Consider the following 19727-nt stretch of genomic DNA (forward strand, 5'->3'; position numbering starts at 1 on the left):
GAGGCTCACTTGTCAGGCTTGAGGTCCCGGTGCACAATCCCGTAGTTATGCAGGTACTCCAGCGCCAGCACCGTCTCCGCAAAGTACATGCGGGCCATGTCCACGGGCAGCGGGCCCATGTTCTTTAGGAGGGTGGCACAGTCCCCACCTGCAGAGAGGCGGATGTGCTTAGAGAGACCCTTGGCTGTGCGTGCCCAAGACTTGTGCCTGCATGACCTCCCGACCTCCTGCAAAGCAGCCCCAATCTGTCCTGAATCAGGAACGAGGAGCGGGAGGGTGGCACACCCTGCCTTCTGATTTCCTCCTGGCAGGGCAGCAGCTTTTGTAAGCAAACAGTCCCTCCCGCTGCACACAGCTGGTGCCTCCTAAGTGCCTCCTCCCTCTCCTTACCTGGCAGCACCTGGGTAAATGAACATCCCGGCACTTACCTGAAGGCTCTTCTCTTTCCTGAACTACAAATGCGATCCCACAACTCCTCACCCTGGCCCCCAGCCCAACCTGGCCCTTCCCACCGGTACCTCCCTCCCTGCTTTTATACTAGCCTGCTTTTATACTAGCCTCCAAGCCTCTACCTACCAGTCCCCTCTGCCTGGGCTGTCCATCCTGCCCCCTAGAGCACTCTTTGGGCTCCCCCAGCTCCAGTCCCCCCAGGCTAGCTCCGCCACCACAGACTGAGGCCCCCCCCCCAGGCAGGCTGGGACCCCATGGAGGACCCCAGCAGCCCCTAGCTTGGTCAAAGGAGGGACTTTTTCCTGGATAAGGGATGAGCTCTCCATTGCTGGAGGCATGTAAGCCCCCAGTGACCGCACCTTCCACATACTCCATGACCATGCATAAGTGGCGCCGGGTCTCAAAGGAGCAGAACATGCTGACCACAAAGGGATTCTCGGCGAAGGTGAGGATGTCGCGCTCCACGAAGACCTGCTGGATCTGGTTGCGCAGGATCAGGTTCTGCTTGTTGATCTTCTTGATGGCGAAGCGCTGCCTGGTGTCCCGGTGCCGCACCAGGTAGACAGCCCTGGAGGGGGCCAGGCTCCTTGAAGCCGGAGATCCAGGGCCCGGCAAGCACCAGGATATGATCTGGACCCAGAACCCAAGCTCCTGTGCCTCTGCCTGTGCTGCACCATCCACCCAGGGCACCTGTTTTCCTTACCTAGCCCTTCTCCCAAAGCAGCCAGCCCCTGGATTTAAGCCTTAAGCCACCCTCCCTGGTATCATATAAAGAGCCAAAGATGGCCCCTAGGTTATTTCTTCACAGCTGGCTGAGACCCATTAGCTCAAAAGCTCCTCTGGCTCGAACTCAAATTGCTTTAAATATAGCTCAAACAAGCAGAGTTTTAGCCATTTAGAGCCTGAGGGTTTGCATACTCTGCAGATAAGATAAACGCTGGGGCTATAAAGACCCCAAGCTGCTCAAACTCTCAGCCCCAAAGAATCCCCACTGTACAGCTGACACAAAAGCCTCCTCCACAATCCCCTCACACCCCATGGTCTCTGTCTTTTTTTTTTTTTTTTTGCTTTTTAGGGCCACACCCGGGCATATGGAGGTCCCAGGCTAGAGGTCAAATTGGAGCTACAGCTGCCAGCCTATGCTGCAGCCACAGCAACATCAGATCTGAGTTGCATCTGTGACCTACACCACAGATCATGGCAATACCAGATCCTTAACCCACTGAGTGAGGCCAGGGAGCAAACCCGCAACTTCATGGTTCCTAGTTGGATTCGTTTCCACTATGCCACGAAGGGAACTCCTCTCCACCCTCGTGGTCTTATGCTGTAGGGATTCCCCTCTCCTCCCCCCTCCCCCCAATGCAAATCTGTCAAAGTGGCACTTAAACAATGTTCACTGCCTGCTATTGCCATCCAGTGGCCACCTTTTTCCTTGATCAGTCCCCAAATTTCTAGAACCTCCTACCTCTGGGGCAAGTAAGGGTCGAGATCATGGACAAACCCTTCCAAGGCCATGCCCTGGGTGTCTGCTGCCGGGTGTCTCCACTTCTTTCTGCAGGCCTCACTTTCCTTGTCTGCACCCTCAGGGCCCGCATGGGCTTCAGCCCTGTGTGCATCTGAGAAATGGGTCCACAGGGGACCCGAGGACTCACCCATAAGCTCCATTGCTAATCAGTTTGATAGTCTCAAAGTCACTCTCACATGGTTTCCTCCGTGAAGGGCCAACCAGGGCACGACTCTGGGGGGGTGAGAGGGTGAGTCAGGGTGCTGCCCCACTTCAGGGCAGGGCAGGCTGGGTTTCTCCTGTCCCCAAGTTCCACTGGTCCTGGCACTGGCCCTGGCACCTGACGCTCCTTCCTCTCCTGTATAAACTTATTAAACTCAGCTTCCAAGTTTCTGAAGTTTTGGTCAAGCAGTGTGTGCTCTCCTTCCAGAAAACTCCTATACATCCTGCAAAACCCCCCTCCAGTGCCCCCCTCCAACTCTCCCCTGTCCAATCTCCAAGAGGGCAGAGCACTCTCACTTGCCCCCACTTCCCCCCAAAGTCATAGGCATTTATTAAGCACCTACTACATGCAAAACTTCAACAAAGAGCAAAGGCAGCCCCTTGTTTACCATCTAAAGATCTAGACATGTGGGGGCGCTAAAGCTCTTCAACTTACCTCTGGGGACTCGGGTGCTGGGGGCTGCCCTCCACTGTCATCAAGGTGACTCAGAGGCACCATCTCTGTAAGATGAGGGAGGAGCCTCAAATGGGGTTTATGAGCCCTGCCTCACCATCACCCAGAGACTTCCTGAGGCCTTCAAGACTCATCCTGGGCTGGGGCTTGATCAGCTCCCATGATACTGTCCCTGAGCCCCTCCTGTGTCCAGGTCTTGGTCTAAACCAGGAGGCTGGACTGAGTAACGACTGAGGAATCTTCTAGAAGGGCCAGTGGGAAGCCTAGGATAGGACTGCTCAGTCTTCATCCAACCCTGGCTACAAGCCTTGGGCCCATGAACACCAGCTGTGACATGGGCCCTAAGGGTGACAGCTCCTAACATCCTCCTCAGTTCAGGGCACGGCCAGGGGCAGCCCCTTTGGTTTCCAGCCCCAGGGCTTGGCAGAGGGGGTGGCTAAGAGTGAGAGTGAGCAGTTGGCGAATGTCAGCAGTGACGGTGGCAATGAAGACAGTGTCCTGTGGTGACAGAGTGAGGCTGGGATGGGGCAGTGAGCCTCAGGGTGAGGGAGGGCCAGGTTCAGATGCAGCCCCTGTTCTTGGTGGCCCCCACCCCCACACAGTGCTGGGGAGATGATCTGCTGCCACCTGCCTGCCTGGCCACTTCCTGCTTCCGCTGACACCCGGGCCCACCCACAGTACCAATTGCGCCATCTTCGTCAGACAGGCAGGAGGATGGCTGTGGCCACACAGCCAGTCCATGGGCAATGTGGTCTCAGGCACATCTGGGCTTGAACCTCAGCTCAACCTCATCTACCTGGAGCCTCAGTCTCTCCAGGTTGGTTTTTTTTTCTTTTCTTTTTTTTTTTTTTGGCTTTTTAGGGCCACACCCACGGCATATGAACATTCCCAGGCTAGGGGTAAAACTGGAGCTACAGCTGCTGGCCTATGCCACAGCCACATCAGATCCCAGCCGCGTCTGTGACCTACACCACAGCTCATGGCAATGCCGGATCCTTAACCCACTGAGCGAGGCCAGGATCAAACTCGCAACCTCATGGTTCTTAGTCTGACTTGTTTCTGCTGCGCCACGATGGGAACTCCTCCAGACTTTTTATTTTAATGGCTGCACCTGCAGCATATGGAAGTTCCCAGGGTAGGGGTCGAATCGGAGCTGCAAATGCCAGCCTATGCCACAGTCATGGCAATGCCAGATCTGAGCTGCATCTGTGACCTATGCGGAAGCTTGGTAGGATCCTTGCAATGCTGGATCCTTAACCCACTGATCAAGAGGCTAGCATTCAAACCCACATCCTCATGGATACTAGTTGGGTTCTTAACCCACTGAACCACACTGGGAACTCCAGCCTCTCCAGCTTTGAATGAGGACAATGACAGCCCAGTCCCAGGGTTAGCATAGCCTATGATACTGACCCCATTGCCTCCCCCGGCTGCCCTCCTTCCTCAGCCACACACCTTCCTTGCTGCTCTTCCAACACACCAGGCACAGAACCACCTCAGGACCTCTGCCTTTGCCATTATCCCTGCCTGGCTCACCTTCTCTCTCCCCCAGATCTGCACCTGGTCACCTCTCCACTTTCTGGCCACAGCCTGAACATCTTCTCTTCCCAGAGCTTCCTTGACCAGCCCTGAACCAGGCCAGCTTCAAGTTCAATGCTCTCCCTAGCACCATGTCCCAGCTGTCTTGACCACCTAGGTAGTGCCCATGGCTTGCCTTGTCTAACTCTGGGTCCCAGTCAGATGAAACTGGTTAAGTGCTCGTGGTCCCCTAGTCCCCTGGCTCAACTCAACTTAATTTAGTTTTTTTTTTTTTTTTCCTTTTCAGGGCCATAACTGCAGCACATGGAGGGTCCCAGGCGAGGGGTCAAATCAGAGTTGTAGTCACTGGCCTATGTCACAGCCGCAACGTCAGATTTGAGCCACATCTGTGACCTACACCATAGCTCAAGGCAACGCCAGATCCTTAACCCACTGAGCGAGGCCAGGGATCGAACCCACAACCTCATGGTTCCTAGTCGGATTCATTTCCGCTGCGCCACAAAGGGAACTCCAATGCTGGATTCTTAACCCACTGAGTGAGGCCAGGGATCGAACCCGCAACCTCATGGTTCCTAGTGGGATTTGATTTTGCTACGCCACAGCGGGAACCCCTCAATTTAGCCTTTGAGGACACTGAGGCTCCAAGGCAGCTGGGAGGTCAGGGGGTCCAACCTGTCTGTGGCCACTTTCCCCCAGAATCCCAGGCACTTTCCCCATAATGTACCCTGCAGGTGGCAGAGAACAGGGCCGCCAAAGAGAGAGGAAGGACTGTGTGGCGGCCCCACAGTCAGATGAGCGTGGGTTGGAATCTCCGCCCCACCCTAGTCTCACCCCAGTTTCCTCTTTCTGCCCCACCCCCACCCCAGCTCACCCTGGAGGGGGTCCTTAGCTAGGCCCAGCTGCCCAATGATGTACTGCGGCAGGTCCGTCTTGATGCCCTGGCCCTCGCGGGCCTGGCCCTCGGCAGCCTCCAGCAGGTGGTAAAACTCCTCAGGGTCAAACTCCTGGGGGTATAGAGGGGTTGGTTAGCCGAGGCCTTTGCTCCTGCCGCTCCCCGTCTGGAGCATCCTCACCAGTGGCTCCAACTTGTCCCCCCGATCTCAGCTCCTGGCTCCCTCTCTGGGAAGCCCATCCCAGCCTGGCAGCCCCGTGTCCCTCTCAAAGTCCTATGCCATGGGGACTGTCTCTTGTATCTCGGCAGGATTTTTGGAGGCCTGGTCTCAGCCCTGCCAAGGACTGTGCACCCCGCCGTGTGCCAAGACACTCACCAGGCATTCAAGGAGCCTCGCTGGCCTTGAGATGATGATCAACAGCTTTCGGACAAGCTGGACAATGAAGCCAACTTCCTCACTGTCTGAGCGCTCGTGGGCCTGGGGGCAGATGGGTGGTAGCATCACACACAGGCCCTTGGTCCCACCTTGCCCTGCCTGGGGCCCCCCAAACCCCAAGTCTACCCCGCTCCCCAGCCAACCACGCACATCCTGCAGCAGCCTCTCCAGCTTCTCCTGCATCTCCAGGAAGTAGCGGGAGGTGACAAGCGCCTCTCCAGACTTGGCTAGGCAGTCGCGGGCCAGCTCAATGATTTGGTGGTGGATGAAACCCAGCACGCCATCAGCCAGTGCCAGCCGGGCGCCAGGCGAGAAGGTGGCCAGGAACTCCTGCAGACGGCCCTCCATCTGTGCCGTGGCCTGGGCAGGGGGAGATGGGGGAGACAGGGTGACCTGGTCACTGGATGCGGCTCGGGAGCAACATGCACAGATGGGGGAGGGTGAGACTGTCTTGCAGACAGAGGGGGTCCAAGGACTGAAGGGGAAGAAGCAATGAGTATAGAGGTGGGTGGCGGAGGGCATCAAGACAGAGATAGAGAGGGAAAAACAGAAATGGACAGATAAGAGGACACATCCAGGAAGACAGAGAGGACCATGGAGGGATGGCAACACGGAGGGGAGCTGGGGCTGGTCCGGCCACCAGGCGCTGCCCACCTTGGGGAATCTTTCCCGGTACACATGATTCATCATGACGATCTCATTGTCGAAGGTCCCTGTTGTGCGTCCAGGGCTGAAGGAGGGGACAACTGGCTTGTGACATGGGACCCAAAACACAGCCCAGGGAAGGGTGGCTGAGCCAGGACTGAGGGCCCAGGGCCAGAGGCCGGGCTTGGGCAGGGTCAGGACCCAAGGTGGGAGGGGGAGCTGTGATGTGGTTCCCAGTGGCAGCCCAGGGAGGGGCTGCGGCTGGGGTTAGAGGTCGAGGCCCACCTGAGGCTGCGGGAGCGGGGGCGAAGGCGAGGTGAGCGGTGGCCGCCCTCCTCATCAGCCACACTCTCTGAGCTGCGGAAATGCTTGGACAGGAAGCACAGTTCGTCTGGCGTCGGTTGGAAAGGAAGCTGGTGGAGCCGCTCCCGGGAGGATGAGCTCGACTGGCAGGAAAGGGTATTAGGGCCATGGGTTCACGGTCAGTGCTACAGCCAGGACCCTAGCATTACCCTTAAGGCCCAGGCTGTCTGCTGGTCATTGGATGGTAGCTCTCCTATCTGACTCCTATACATCATTTAAAACTCCAGCTTTGGAGTTCCCGACGTGATTCAGTGGTTAATGAATCTGACTAGGAACCATGAAGTTGGGGGTTCGATCCCTAGCCTTGCTCAGTGGGTTAAGGATCTGGAGTCGCTGTGAGCTGTGGTGTAGGTTGCAGACGCGGTTTGGATTCTGTGTTGCTATGGCTCTGGTGTAGGCCAGCGGCTACAGCTCTGATTCGACCCCTAGCCTGGGAACCTCCATATGCCGTGGGAGCAGCCCAAGAAATGGCAAAAAGACAAAAATAAATAAATAAATAAATAAATAAATAAATAAATAAATAAATAAATAAAAATAAAACTCTAGCTTTGATGCCCCCTCCTCCAGGAAGCCCTCCCTACCTGCTCCCTTGGTAGCCTCAAGACTCTCTTTGGCTAGGCCCTCTTCAACCACACAAAGATGAGGGTCTGTGTACCCCAGACAGGGAGCTCCTTGGGGCCAAGGCTGGGTCCTCAGGGATGCCTTCATTGCCCAAAATGGGCACAGAGGGGGCAGCCAGAATGTTTGCTGACTAGACAATTATCTAACACCTTAAAAAAAAAATCCAGGAGTTCCCATTGTGGCTGTGGTTAACGAATCCAACTAGGAACTATTAGGTTGCAAGTTCGATCCCTGGCCTTGCTCAGTGGGTTAAGGATCCGGCGTTGCCGTGAGCTGTGGTATAGGTTGTAGACGCAGCTTGGATCCCGCATTGCTGTGGCTGTGGTGTAGGCTGGCGGCTACAGCTAGGATTAGACCCCTAGGCTGGGTACCTCCATGTGCCACAGGAGCGGCCCAAGAAATGGCAAAAGGACAAAAAAAAAAAAAAATCCAAAGACAGGTCTCTCCCACCCCAACCCGGCACTCCCCTGCCTGCCTGCCAAGGTGGGACTGTGGATACCGAGACAGTGGAGCTGGGCGTGTTGGTTCCATAGCCAGAAGACGGGAGGGATGCAAGGGACCATCTTCTGCCGTCAGCCCTGGAGAGGAGAATGACAAGTTGGAAGGAAGGCACGGCCCCTGCGGTTTGTGGGGACCAAGGGCAGGCACTGTGGCTGGCAGATTCTGGCCCCATGGGAGGAAGGGCCTTCTGAAAAGGCCGAGAATGGGGATACAGTTTGAGTAAGTCCACTGCGTATTTTCTCCTTGTTCTTCAGATGCCTCCTCCGGGATGTCCTCCCTGATGCCAGCTGCCAGTTTGGTCCCCCGTCAAAGCCACTCTTGGAGTTGCAGCTGCTGGGGTACACGCTGGCCACTCCCACGAGAATGAAGATCCCCTTGAGGGCCAAAGTCCAGCCTCCCTTTCCTTAGCCTCCAGCATAGGGCACAGCACCCAGCAGGCACTCAATAAACAACGTTGAATGAAAAAGCCATATTTACGTGCTTGGCACACAACAGATCCTCCATCAGCTCTTGTTAAGTGAATTAATAACTTTTAGCGAATGAACCATTCTTGGACAGGGCCATGCCACCCCCGCCTCCTCCCCCTCCCTCAGGGCTCAGAGAAATTACCTGTCTGTGCGTGGGATGTGACTGCAGGAGGCCATGCATTTGCCAGGGGTGGGAGCCAGAGGGAGAGACAGGGCCACAGGGCAGAGGCCGGCGGGGAGGGGAAAAGGCCAATGAGGAGGCAGGTCCAGCCACCAAGCGCATGCCCCTGCCTGTCCCCTTGCCCATCATGCCAACATCATCCCCCAAAGCCGGGGACCGCTCACCTCCTGGCAAAAGGGAAGTTGACAGCGGATGCAGCTGAGAAGTTCCGAGGACTGTCTAGAGGGCTGCTGCCTGCTGGGGAGGAGGTGGGAGAAACGGAGTCGGCGGGGGTGGCGGGGGTGACACAAGGATGCCTCAACCCCACCGGACTGCCCCCCCACTCACCTGTTGGGACCGACAGTGGTGAGAGGGGCCTGGAAAGGGTCGGTGAAGGTGTTCCTACCACTAGGCTCTTGCGGTTCCCACTGCGGCAACTGTAGAGGAAGGTGGGGACAAGGTCAAGTCCAGGTTTCCTGGCGCAGAGGACCATGTAACCATCTGGGGACAAATGGGTGTCAGCCTGGGGGCATGCCTTCTCCCTCTCTGCTCCCCAGGCAGACTCCCCCACGGCCCTTAGCTCGGCCCAGGAGCCCCTGGCCCAGTTTTGTTGGCTTCTGCGTTCATAACCCCACCCCACAATCTTTTTTTTTGTTCTTTTTTCGTCACCCTGCAGCATATGGAGTTCCCAGGCCAGGGATCAGATCCGAACCCCATTCGCAACCTAAGCCATAGCTGTAGCAACGGCCAGATCCTTAACCCACTGTGATGAGCTGGGGATCAATTCTGCATCCTAGCACTCCCAAGATGCTGCTGATCCCGTTGTGCCACAGTGGGAACTCCCCCCACCCCCAAATGCTGCCCATGTTGTGGTCACCACACTGGCAAATAGGGCAGAGGGTGGAGAGGCCCCTGTGAGTCCACAGGTGGGTTGTACCTTTGCCCAGGGTCACTGCTCCAATCTCTTAGCAAGCCCCCACCCCAGGATCCCCCCAGAACACCAATCTAACCCTTAGAAACCCTAAAGCCAGCATCTTGCACAGTTGGGTCCTGTCATTCTGCTGAACTTTTTCCCACATGTTTCCCTCCCTCCAACTCAGCTCCCTGCAGGCTGCCAGACTCCTGGCCCAGGCTCGCCGCCCTTGCCCAGTCTCTCCCATCTGTGCCCTGGCCCCAGCCCCCGCCCTGGCAGAGGGAAGTTGGGAGCAACAACACCCCCCCCCCCAACCCTAGAGCAGTCGCCCGGCAACGGCTCTGCTTGCTCGACAAGAGCATCAGCCCACACAGCCCGAGCCGCCCGCCGCCGACGCAGCCCAGCCTCGGCGGGGAGCACTGCACAGGGAGGGAGAGATGAAACTTCGGGGCCTCACAAGACCAGGAATGGTGTCCTAGGCAGATGGCACAGTGCAGGCCAAGGAGGGCATGGTCAGCAGCAGGAGACAAGGTGTGCAGGGAGGAGGGGTTCAGCCTATCCATGGTTCTATGTACAGCTGCTCCTCTGAGCCTCAGTTTCCCCATCTGTAGACCTTGCAAGTGCATACACAGTGCTTCAGGCCTGGCACCAAGTAAACGGTGGTGGCTTTGGATATTGTCATCTTTCTCCCACCATTGTTGACAGGGCTTGGTGCCTGGTGGGAGAGCAGGCAACACCTCTCCAGTGAGTTAAATCACCAACATTTGCCAATACCAACGAGCCTGGAGGAGGGAGAGACCAGCTGTACCCATTTCCCAGCCAGGGAAACTGAGGCCACAGATGTCAACAGCCACAAAGACTGTCCTCCAGCCTGAGGTGCAAAAGCAAAAGTGAAACCCACAGGTTCCTGCAAAACTTCCTGTCCTCCCCCCCAACATACACACACATTTGAGAGCCCACATCCTCTTCTAGCCCCTCACCTGGCTCCTCACTCCCCAGCTGAGCCTGCATACACATCATTTTTCACTTCTAACAGCATTTGGGAAAAGTACTCCCTCCCCCCATCCCTTCCCCCCCCACCCCTGCTCTCAGGTCCTGCCTGATTTCCACATCTGAGATCTCAAAGAGGAACAACAGGGCATTATCTGCTCACTTCCAGAGCCTTTACTAAGCACCAACTATTTGCTCAGCCCTTCCTGGAGAAGGCCCAAGACAGTGAGAAGCCGCCTAGTGTTTCAATAACCACCCCTGTGGTACAACAGAGAGTGAGAATTATGTCAAAAAAGGGGGGCCTGAGCCCACTTTACTGCAGCTGATCCCTGAGGTGCCCATAAGCCTTCTGGGGCTCCCCTGGTTCTGTCAGAAGAGCCGAAACCTTGGATGAGGCATTCCAGGTCCTCCAGCAGTCTTTGCCCACTGCCCAGTGTTTGCCTGTGCTCCCCTCTGGGCATGCTTCAACCAAGCACTAACGAGATACCCAGGCTCAGAGAGGTTAAGGAACTGCCTGAGATCACACAGCCTGGAAATGGCTGAGATGGAATTTGTACACAGGTCCAGTGGAGCCCACAGCCCTAAGCTTCTCTGTCTTTCAGAAAGGTAAAATGAAACTCTACTTTACTCTGGATGGAACACTGTGATTTCCCCCTCTGATACCCGACAGGCACACCAGCCCCCAGCAGCAAATATTTGCTTCTGAACCAACATTTCCACTGACTGGGCCCCAGGGACTGAACAGCTTCAGTTTTTCCAAGAAGGTCCTATGGACAGGCCCAGGTTCGCATCCTGATTTCAGTCCCAACTCCCTGCTGCCTGTCATCACTGGAGCTGCAACACCGGCGGACAGACCCCAAGTCCAGGTGAGAAGCGGTGAAAGGAGGGTTCCTGGGACCCCTGGGGATACCTGGATGCCAAAGCATCCTCCCACTTCCCCCTACAGCCACACGCAGTGGCCCTTGCCACGCTGCCGAGACACACTTCTGTTAAGTCGTGTCTGCTCAGGTCGGCCACTGCACCTTTGCCCACGCGGAGCCCCCTACCTCTTGGAGCGCTGCAGTAGTGCGCCCTTGGCCAGGCGGCTCCGGTGGCCGGGCGCCGCCACCGCCGTCCAGTAGCTGGGGTCGGACATGCTGCTTCCCTTTGTGCCGCCGCCGCCGCCAGAGGCCCGAGAGGCGCGGGGGGGCAACCAGCGGCGGCGGGGCGCGAACCTTCTCGGCGGGATCGGCCCCTGCAGCCCTGCAGCTAGGGGCAGGTGGGAGCCTCGCGGGGCTAGGGGTAGGGGGCGAGGAGGAAGCGCGCGCAAGGGAGCGAGGCCGGGAACCCCGCCCAGGCCAGAGCGGGGGCGGGGCCTGGCCTGGAGGGGTGGGGCGAGCGACGCGGAAGCGAGGCTGGTGGACCCGCGTGCGGGCGAGTGGGCGGGGCGTTTCCAGGGCCGCGGGCGGAGGGCGGGACGTTTCCAGGGCCGCGGGCGGAGGGGCGGGGCGTTGCCAGGGTTGCGGGCGGCGGGGGCGGGGCGTTGGCGGCACCTGGAAGGGAACTAGACTCACATCCCTCAAAATGTAAATCAGATCACGCCCCCTTTGCCCCCCTCACTCGGCGGTAACCTCTTTTGAGAGCGGCACTCAAGTCCCATCCAGCGGCCTGGCCCGGCTCAAGCTATCGCGCCTACGCTGGGTCCACTCCTAGGAATGCCTTTCCTGCCTGGCAAAATCCACCATTCCCTCCTCCAGGAAGCCTTCTCTTATGTCTGTCCAGCTCTACTTTCCCCAGACTTGGCATCTTCCTAGCATCTTCCAGCACTGGACCGGCACAGAGTGTTTAGCAAACTGAGTCAGGGCATCAGATATGCTCTTCCTGTTTGTGTGATGGGAAAGGCCATCAGCCTGTCTACTATCAGGAATCAAATGCCTGCTTTAACTTCTCAAGCCTCATAATTCTCAACTGTAGAATGGAAGGACAAATGGGGCCAACGTGAAAATTACACTGTGCCTCCAACAGTGCCTGGTAAATGTTTGATAAATGTTAGTCTTAATAACTTCCCAGCCTCTGTTTGCCCACCTATACATGTCCCCTTGTGAAAGTGGAATAAAATTGGAGGAACAGAAAGTGCCTGGTCAGGGCAGAGGGCACAGTTCATCTCCACTGTGGAAGGAGGAATGCCTCACACAGTAGACTGTGAATTAATGCTTCCTCCTCTCATGACAGCCCTAGGAAGTTGGGGACACTGTCACCCTGAGGATAGACCCTTCATAGGCCACATGACACTATGGGAACTTGCCCAGGCCTGACCTGGAGCCCAGCCCTCACATCTAAGAGAAAACTGGGAAATGTAGGGGGTGCTGTTGCTGGATGTGTAGGCCCTAACCCTGCCCATCTACCTTGCCACTGATTCTGCTTCTCAAGTCTCTCTCAGACTCCCCACCTTGACCTCTCCAAGCCCAGTATCACCTTCAGGTGGCCTACACCCTGCAGCCCATTTATCTACTGAGTGTCTCCCCAGGTCTGCTCTCCAGGTCCCCCAGAATGGGGCTCAAACACCCATATCTGGCTATTCATTCACTCCACAAACTAAGCATCTACTGTGTGCCTGCCCTTGTACTGAACTCCAGGAACATGAGCTACAAATAATCCCTACCCTCAGGGGTCCCCAGTCCGGTGGGGGAGGCAGAAAGTCAACAAGAAACAACCAAATAAACAAGTTAACTTCAAACACTGAAGTCGGGGAAGGAAAAGAACAGGAGTAATACTGGCAAAGGACAACTTTAGCCAGGAGGCCTCTAGCAGGTGACATTTCAGCCAGATAGTGAGAAGGAAGAGAAGCCAGCCATGGAGAAAGAGCATCCCAGGCAGAAAGTACAGCTCATGCAAAGGCCCTGAGGTATGACTGAGGGGAAGATGCTGGCAAGACTCACCACGCGGGCCTTGTGGGCTGCAGGGATAACAGCAGTTTTACTGTAGGAGCAATAGAGTGCCATGGAGGATGTGTGAGCAGGGGAAGGGTGTGATCTGGCCGATGCTTGTAAAACACTTCCCCAGGTCTGCCATGAGGAACAGCAGCTGTTGGGGGCAGGAGTAGAGGTGGCAGGAGGCTAGTGAGGGGTTATAACTAGGTCTGGGAGGGGAACACTGGGGCCTGGACCAGAGTGGGGCCAGAGTTATTCTGAGGTCTGGCTGCAGGGGCAGATGTGGAGATGAGGATAAGAGTGGTCCTCACGAGGAGTTCCTGCTGTGGCACAATGGGATTAGCAGCGTCTCTGGAGGGCTGGGACACAGGTTCGATCCCCAGCCTGGCAGAGTGGGTTAAGAATCTGACGTTACCACAGCTGCGGCATAGGTCACAACTGTGGTTCAGGTCTGATCCCTGGTCCAGGAACTTCCATACACTGTGGGGCAGCCAAGAAAAAAAAAAAAAAGAGTTAAAAAGAAAGAGAGAGAAAGAGAGAGATAGTGGTCCTTGTGATCATCAGGTCCTGAGAATCACCTATAAACCATATTCAGGGAACAGAGCCTCCTGCCTGGGAGGAATTTGAAGTCCCGCAGGTCTGGGGACCCAAGTAGGGATGAAGCCATGGTCTCATGTCACCATATGCTGACATGCTGTGCCCATGGGCTCCTCCCACCATGTGTGCCAGGGACACTTCAGCACCCAGTAAAGGAGCTGCCCCTCATTCCCAGCCTGCACTGCCTACATGCCTCCCATCACGCCCACTGTGTGCTGGCATCCCCAGCAGCTGCTGCTCCTACGCCCATCTGGCCTCAGTTTTCTCCTCTGCAGAACAGGGCTACAGCTGACAATCCAGAGGGCCTGTGGCCATAGCAAAGACGTCTTGTGAAAGTCTGGCTGAGCTACTAACCTCTGGCGCCAGCCCACTGCCCACCAGGTCACACCCCTCCCCCGCTCACACACTCTCCACTGCTCCTGGTTTTACAGCAAAAGCACATTCCTGTGTGAATCCCTTTCCTGGAGCTCAGATGCTAACTCTGTCAGGGCCTCGGACTTTGCCTCGCTCTGCCCATACCAGAGTCTGTGTGAAAAGCAAAGCCCCACGTGGACATACACACTCCCACTGCTGACCCTGCACTGGCCTGACCACCCCAGCCCTTTCTATCCGCCCATCAGCTGTCCACGCCCCTCCAAGGCCCATACTGGTGTGGCTCCCAGTGTCCTCAGCAGAAAATTGAAATTCTTTCTACCCTTCTCTGTCCAAAGCCCCAGAGGGAACACGCTGACAATGCTGTTCCCACTTAGAACAGCCTCTTTGTTGTCCCCTTTCCATATGGACCCAACTCATGCCCTTCTCTTCAAGCCCTTCCCCATCATCACCACCGGTAGAGCCCTCCCAGCTGTTTCCCATTTGTCTGTGCCACAAGCATTAACTGAGCACCTGCTGTATACCAGGCCCTGCCTGAAGATATAAGATGACCAGGACAGATCCGAGTCAGGCCCTCAAGGGGCTCCCAAACCTCTGGTAAGAAAAACAGCCCAAAAATCACACAAGAAAATATGGAAGTCACACCCATGATGGGTCACAATAAGGGAAACGGATGAACATAGTGGATATACTGGGGCTTGGGAGCCCGGAGGTGGGTAGGGGCGGGTGCGTTGGTCAGGAAAGGCTTCCTATTTGAGGGCTTGATGGAGCCTTGACAAATGAATAAAGGAGCAGGGGTTCCTGCTGTGGGGCAACGGGATCAATGGTGCAATGGGTTAAGGATCCAGTGTTGCCACACCTGTGGCCTAGGTTGCAGCTCTGCTCGGATTCGATTCCTAGCCTGGGAACTTTATATGCCACAGGTGGCCAAAAATAAAAATAACAAAATAAATAAAGGAGCAAATGGGGAAAATAGAGCTCTGGGCAGAGGGGACAGCAAGTGCAAATGCCTCAGGTGGGACCAGTTTGTATTCTGGCAGTCTAGGAAGGTGCATGGCTAGAGTAGGGTGAACACTGGAGAGCTGGATGGGAGGAGGTGTGGGGGGACTGGTGTTCCAGAGGCTAGACCCACAGGGCCTTGGAAGCTGAGGGGACAAATGTGGACTAATTCCTAAGGTGCTTGGAGCAGGGGAGGCAGGGACCCATTTCCTCACCTGGCCCAAGGCAATGTGGCTCTGCTGCCCCCTGGTGGCATGTAAGGGGGTCAGAGGACTCAAAAGCCCTAAACTCTGCCTCCATTTCCTCCCAGTAAAACCACTTATTTGCTCTCAACAGGTCCCTCCCCTCATCCTGTCCTCATTTGGGGTTGAGGCCAAGGTCTCAGAGTCAGATCTGGCCTGACACTCCCTCCCACAGTGCCCCTGGACAATACACTCTGAGGTCCTATGACCTAGTTTCCTCCTCTACTCAAAGTGGGGGGTGACAGCAGTCTCTGACTCCCATTGGACACTCTAGCCTGGTCCAGTCCTCACCATCTCCTCCCTGGATGTTGCCCTAGCCACCTCCCTGCCATTGCCACTTCCATTCCTGTCCCCTGTCCCCAGCAGCCCTTTCTTCCCCAACAGGAGCCACAGAGGCTTTAAAAATCTTGGTCCTGCCTCAGGACCTTTCCACATACAGTTCCCTCTGCTTGGTACCTCCTTTCTCCTTGCTCTGCCCAGGCCTTGGATCAAACACCACAGGTCCCTGTCTGAATGTATCTAGTTTGTCTATTCGCTTGTTCATTGCTTACTTTCTGAGAACTGCCTGAGAGAGAAACGATGTTCATTTTGTTCACATCTATGCCCTTAGCACCTAGGACCCAGTAGATGCCTACTTAATGAAAGTATTGCCTGCTGCCCAGCACCTGGCGTGGGCTCCAAGTTGTTCTTTCTTCTTCCCATTAAAGGCCAGTGGGAAGTCTGAGCAGCTCATTCATACTAAGGTGTAAATGGTTGATGGGCCATCAAATTCTCAACATCACTGACCTGTACATCTGTCTTCCCTGAACTTTTGCCCAAGTTATATGAAGACCCTACTAAAACTCTGATGTTCCCATAAAGGGACAAGACCCTGAGACTCCCCAGTCACCAAGGGTGGCTTAAACGCTCAATAGACTCTGACAGTAAAGCTGGCTCTGACACTTGGGTCCCAGATGTACTAATCCAGGAGAACTGGTATCTCCTCTCTGAGCCTCAGTTTCCTCCACTGGGAAATGGGGTCAGGAAGGGTGTTCCTCCTCCAGGATTGTCGGGGGGGGGGGGAATAGAAGGCACTTCATAGAGAGCTGATACTCTGTCAAGCTGGTTCTTTTCTCTATATACCACTTTGCCTGGTCAAGCTCAGCACATGGAGCCCTAATGGTGGACTCTCAGCCTTGTGTTTGTGTGTTCGTGTGTGTACATTCAGAGAGAGGAGCTTTCCCACCAGCCGAGCTGGGTCACAGCCCAGGAGGCCAGGCCAATTCAGCAGGGCCCTGAGCAGGTTGGGAACCCAGCACCTGTCTCAAGGAAGTCCTTGGGCAACAGCTCAAGTTCTGGTCTCGCCCTAGCCATTTGTCAGAAGGGGGACCTACAGCCTATGACTGAATATGGAGTTTTCCCATCAAGGCTCTAGTGTGGATCACAGTGACATTTTATGGAGAGACTGAGACTCAGAAAGGCGATTTCACCAGCCCGCAGTACCTTGGGGAGGGAGCTGAGTCTGGGAAGCTTCCAAGTCTCTGGGGTGCCAGGGCGATGTCCGTGCCCCGCCCCCTCGCACTGTCACTTACCTCCAGGGGTGCAGGCCCAGCGAGGGGCTGCAGGGGCTGCAGGGGCTGCTGGGGCTCAGCAAGGACGGGCTCTGGCTGCTTGGAGACAGACTGCAAAGAAAGAGGCCGGGGACGGTGAACCTGGCAGTGGCCTCTACGCGTGGCCATATCCGGAGATGGAACCAGGGCTGAAGTTTCCTTTGGGAGAAGGGGCCGGGTCTGGGGATACTGGGTCTCGGGCAGGCCGCGAGGGCGGGGCCAGACTGATGACCTAAGAGGGCTCCCCGAGGAGGCGGCGGGGCGACTTGAAGAGTGACACAGAAGAAAGGTGGTTGTCAGCTTGCCCCTCTCCCTCCCCAACTCTCCCCTTCTGGGGCCAAGAAGCACTCACTCGAGGGTCAGCGCCGGGATGTGCAGCTTGTCCCTGCGGGACTTCATGCCGAGGCCGGGGCCACGTCTACGCAGCCGGGTACTGACGCCCCCTTCGAGGCCCCCAAGCCCTGATCTTGGTGCAATCGGACGCACAGACAGACGTGGACTCTGGGACAGCACGCCCGGCAGGCGCGGCAGACGCGGAGTGGGGGCTGGGCCGCCGGGGGCGCAGGGGGGCGGGCTCTCTCCGCCTCGGGGCGGGGCTCTGAGCCCCGCACCTGCGCGCAGGCCCAGCTGGGCAGGAAAGGTCGGTTTGCTCGAGGAGGGAGCGGCGGGGTGCCGGGGCTCGAGCCCCTAACTTGTACTGCCCAAAAGGTGGTCACCGCCTTCTGGGCCCATTTTATTGCTCCATCAACGGGCCCCGCCCCCTCCAGGCCTCGGCTTGGGATCTGTGACCCATCTCCGCCCCCGGGGTCTCTCGGACCGCCCCTTTTCTCGAACCGCAGCCACTCAGCTGCGGGTGTCAGCATCCCGGGTGTCAGCATCCCGGAGCAAACCAGAAGCCCCGACCACGCCCCCAGGCCTTTGCTTCCCTGGGTTCCCTCTGCCAGGAACGTCGTCCCCCTCATTCATATCCGACTCCAGCTTCGCCAGCCCTCCTCCACGAAGCCGAAGCCTACATGTCGAGCCCTGGCACCCTGGGCCTCGCCCTCCCTCCTGCCCAGCTCAAACCCCGAAGGTCTGGGATTGTCTGTGTTTGGCCATCGCCTCATGAAACCCTGCTTGAACGCAGTCAGATGCAGCAAAGAGCAGACTCGCTTCAGGGTGTCTGTGTCCTGGTCCTACTCTGTGGCCCGGGACTTTGCCCTCAATGGTTTGTTCTGTTCCACCGTCCACCACCCCACCCCCAGCCTGGGCAAAGGCTAGGGACAGTGGCCGCCTTCCAGGCAATGACAAAGCCCCGCCCCTACTGGGGCTCTCAGGCCCCACCCCACCAGCTATACTATCCCTAGTTCAACAAGGAGGTTATCTGGGCTTGGGGGCTACTGCGATCCCAGCCCCACCGTAAGATTTCAAACTCTCATCCAACCCTCAGGCCCTCCCCCTTCTCCTCTCCCTCCAGCTCTCCGATGCTCACTTTACCCCAGCTACCCTTGTCTCCATGCTGTTCTCCCAATGCCAGGCTAGTTTGTACATTGGGATCTTTGCCCATGTTCCTCTGCCTGGAAGGCTGTTCCCTCCAGACTCTCCTTGGCCTCTTCCTCCTCTTCCAGATCTAGTCTCAAATGTCACCTCCTCTAAGAGACCCCACATCCTCAGGGCTAAAGCCACCCTCCAGCCTCCTCTGTCTCTCTGTTTGTTTGTTTACTGTCTTTTAGGGCCTCACCCATGGCATATGGAAGTTCCCAGGCTAGGAGTGGAATTGGAGCTGCAGCTACTGGCCTACACCACAGCTACAGCAACGTGGGATCCAAGCCACATCTGTGACCTACACCACAGCCACCGCAATGCCAGATCCTTACCCCACTGAGGCCAAGAATTGAACCCACATCCTCATGGATACTAGTGGGATTCATTAACACTGAGCCACAATGGGAACTCCTGTCTCTATTGTTTAAATTTCTCCCTGTATGACATCTCTTCATCACTCTCCCCAAGAGAGTACGAGCTTTGTGGGCAGGGTCCAGCATTGACTTGTCACCTTGTCCCTTGTGCCTGGGACAGGGCCCAGCACACAGCAAGCCCTCAAATAAAGTCTGCTGAGTGAGTGATTTCACTGAGGTGCAAGAGAATTCCCACCCCTAACTCAGGCAAAGGCAATCCCAAAGAGGGTGGCACTCAACACTCCCCCAGACCATCAGCATAAGACAAACCCCATCCCTTCCTGGGCTTTGGATTCCCCATCTGTAAACTGGTAAAAGCACTGAACAGATATTCTTTGAACTGTTGAGGTCCCAAACTGCCAACTTCCAGGAACACTAATGTGACCCTGAAGGGCACAATTTTCTACTGGCGTTCCCTGAAAGAGGGTGAACTTCCTGTCATGGGAGGCATGCAAGCTAGTTCTAGGATACTTGGTTGGAATTTTATAGTCTGGATTCTGGATACCACCCTTCCAACTTGAGTGCCTTTGAGCCAGTGATGTATCTCAGTTTCCTCATTTGCAAACTGGTACTTTTTTTTTTTTTAGGGCCCCATCCATGGCATATGGAGGTTCCCAGGCTAGGGGTCTAATTGGAGCTGTAGCCACTGGCCTACACCACAGCCACAGCAACACAGGATCCAAGCTGGTCTTCAACCTACACCACAGCTCATAGCAACACAGGATCCTTAACCCACGGAGCAAGGCCAGGGATGGGAACCTGCGTCCTCACAGATGCTAGTCAGATTCATTTCTGCTGAGCCACAATAGGAACTCCCCAAACTGGCATGGTTTGTACCTCATCTCCCAGCCTGTGGGTCAAGGCCAAGTAAGGTGCCTATGAAGTCCTTTGCAAACACCAGGGGCACGATAAAGGTGAGCAGCTT

At 56.3% G+C, this 19727-nt stretch overlaps 1 protein-coding gene across 19 annotated transcripts in view; it reads right to left on the reverse strand.

Moving 5' to 3' along the window:
* The window catches only part of MAST3 (microtubule associated serine/threonine kinase 3), a 46394-nt gene that overhangs the window by 20138 nt on the left and 6529 nt on the right, over positions 1-19727 (reverse strand). For 3 of the 19 annotated variants that reach the window (XM_047776488.1, XM_047776504.1, XM_047776486.1), the window contains 14 exons: positions 16848-16937; positions 8603-8691; positions 8440-8512; positions 8237-8257; positions 7626-7704; positions 6428-6588; positions 6152-6227; positions 5648-5857; positions 5438-5539; positions 5041-5173; positions 2613-2677; positions 2103-2188; positions 810-1018; positions 10-148 (listed from right to left, as the gene is read on the reverse strand). In XM_047776488.1, the coding sequence (XP_047632444.1) occupies positions 10-148; positions 810-1018; positions 2103-2188; positions 2613-2677; positions 5041-5173; positions 5438-5539; positions 5648-5857; positions 6152-6227; positions 6428-6588; positions 7626-7704; positions 8237-8257; positions 8440-8512; positions 8603-8691; positions 16848-16937 (1533 nt within the window). Of the gene's footprint in view, positions 1-9; positions 149-809; positions 1019-2102; positions 2189-2612; positions 2678-5040; positions 5174-5437; positions 5540-5647; positions 5858-6151; positions 6228-6427; positions 6589-7625; positions 7705-8236; positions 8258-8439; positions 8513-8602; positions 8692-11203; positions 11599-16847; positions 16938-17217; positions 18092-19727 lie in introns of those variants that run through there. The other 16 variants (XM_047776500.1, XM_047776498.1, XM_047776499.1 and 13 more) reach the window with 14 other exon arrangements.

The sequence above is a fragment of the Phacochoerus africanus genome, chromosome 4 (genome assembly GCF_016906955.1).
Source record: "Phacochoerus africanus isolate WHEZ1 chromosome 4, ROS_Pafr_v1, whole genome shotgun sequence".
Lineage (NCBI taxonomy): Eukaryota > Metazoa > Chordata > Mammalia > Artiodactyla > Suidae > Phacochoerus > Phacochoerus africanus.